The following is a 1,869-nucleotide window of genomic DNA, read 5'->3' as shown; positions in this document are numbered from 1 at the left end:
CTCAGCAACCCTTACCCCAGCGAGGAAGCCAAAGAGGAGCTAGCCAAGAAGTGCGGCATCACCGTGTCCCAGGTGGGGACCCCGAGGGCGCAGCCACCCGGCGGGGCTCTGGGGGGGTTGCCGTAGAACTGTCAGGCTCTGCGAGTGCCTAAGCCGGCGAGGTGAGCCTGGGATGTGTGCAGATAAGACAGCGTCCAGGTAAGTACCTGGGCCAACCGCTCAGGCCCGGCGGAGGCAGACGAGCCGGTGGAGCGCGTCTGGCATCTCCCTGCCGCCCGCGGCTGCGGACGGGGCGGGTTCGGCGTGGCGGTGAGAAGCGGTCTGCCTTCCTCATCTTCTCAGTCACGGTCAGTCCCTTAGCCCAGTTTTCTTACCCAACCCGGTCACTTTACAAGGCTGGGACGAGACCTTTAAAGTGAAAAGGACTGAAACGCCTTCTATTGAGGTGCTCGTTCTAACCAATAGAGAGTAGAGATTCTAACATGTCGCCGTGATCACATCGGAATGCCCGAGTGCCCCCTTCCCCACCCCCAGAGAATGATGACCACGACAGGTGCCTGCAGAAAAGATGCATGATGTAGGACCTTCATCAGCCTGAGCCTTCGGCATGAACGTGAAGTAGAAAAGTAGGCAGTACTTGTATGCGTGGACATCTTGTCTCCTCGAAGACCCCAGCCAAACTCGTGACGCAGTCTGAACCTCGAATGCCACCACCGTCTCTAGCTCAGACCAGGAGGGATCATCCTGAAATTTACCACAGAAAGTTCCCCGCCGTAGCGAGAAACGTCACTTAAGTTTTTCCAAGGGAACCAGACTCTGCCGTGCGTGAGCTGAGCGACTGTGCATCCTTGAACTGAATCCTGGCTTCTGTCACTCCCCGCAGGGTGCCCACCCCATCGGGCCTCGTGGGAGTGCCGACTCCTCTCACGGTATTTACAGTGAGGAGATTGGCAGGGCCTCCCAGCAAGCCCTGGGTGATTCCAGAAAGATAAGGTTGAAAGAGCTAACTTTCCAGAAAGATAAGGTGGAAAGAACTAACCCCTTTTCAACTCAGACCTCTCTGGGTGCTTTGACCCAGCCAAAGGTCATTCGCAGCCTCGATAGCCCTGAGAAAGCAGGACCCAGTGGGCAGACTCCAGTGGCCTGGTTCTGTCTAGGTCTCTAACCATTCTTAGCCAAATCTAGACTTTTTGTCCGCAAGAAGAGAGGATCGACGTTTCTGCTGAGATCGGCTACGTCTTTGATCCGTGAACCAGGCGTGAACCACGTCGCTAACGCACAATCAGTGAATGTCGCTCGTGGAATCTTCCGTATTATCTGAACTCAAATTCTGGGATTTGGATTTCCAGCTCCCTACTGAGGAGACAACGAACTCCAGCGCGAGTCCGCGTCACGCGATGGAAGACGGAAGCCCGGCCTGTCCAGCAAGCTGCGCTTCCGTCCTCAGGAAACTTGAGACTCAGAGAGTTGTCCATCAAAATGACTGTGTATGTTCCGCGGCACCCCAAGGCCGTGCCCACCCTCCTTCCCCATCACGTGACTCCCTCCCAACAGCAGCCGCACTCTGCCACCATCGCCAAGCAGGTCCCGGGGCAGACGGCACGATGCGGCATCACAGGAAGAGCATGTGGCTGGGAGTGTGTTTTCGCCAAGAGCCGACCGTGGGGTTTCAGGGAGCTCGCACTTTCCTTTCCGGTCTCAGTTGCCCCATCTACCAGCCGTGGGCCGTTGCACCGCATGACGTATTAAGTCTCCGCCTGGCTCCCGGATCCAGGGAATGCCCTTTGAACTGTCTCCCTCCTTCCCCGCCTCCTTCCCTCCCTCCCTCCTTCCTGTCTTCATTAACGATCACCCTCCCATCTTGAAATT

The 1,869-nt window shown here is 56.9% G+C and overlaps 1 protein-coding gene across 1 annotated transcript in view; it reads left to right on the top strand.

Moving 5' to 3' along the window:
* PBX1 (PBX homeobox 1) overlaps nt 1-1,869 on the top strand; it is a 214,292-nt gene that overhangs the window by 184,524 nt on the left and 27,899 nt on the right. The window contains exon 5 of the mRNA XM_039881124.1: nt 6-72. Coding sequence (XP_039737058.1) covers nt 6-72 — 67 coding nt within the window. The remainder of the gene's footprint in view (nt 1-5; nt 73-1,869) is intronic.

This window comes from Pteropus medius, unplaced genomic scaffold, assembly GCF_902729225.1.
Source record: "Pteropus medius unplaced genomic scaffold, Ma_sr-lr_union100, whole genome shotgun sequence".
NCBI lineage: Eukaryota > Metazoa > Chordata > Mammalia > Chiroptera > Pteropodidae > Pteropus > Pteropus medius.
The sequence above is the reverse complement of the archived record's forward strand: the minus strand, read 5'-3'. Positions and strand labels throughout refer to the sequence as shown.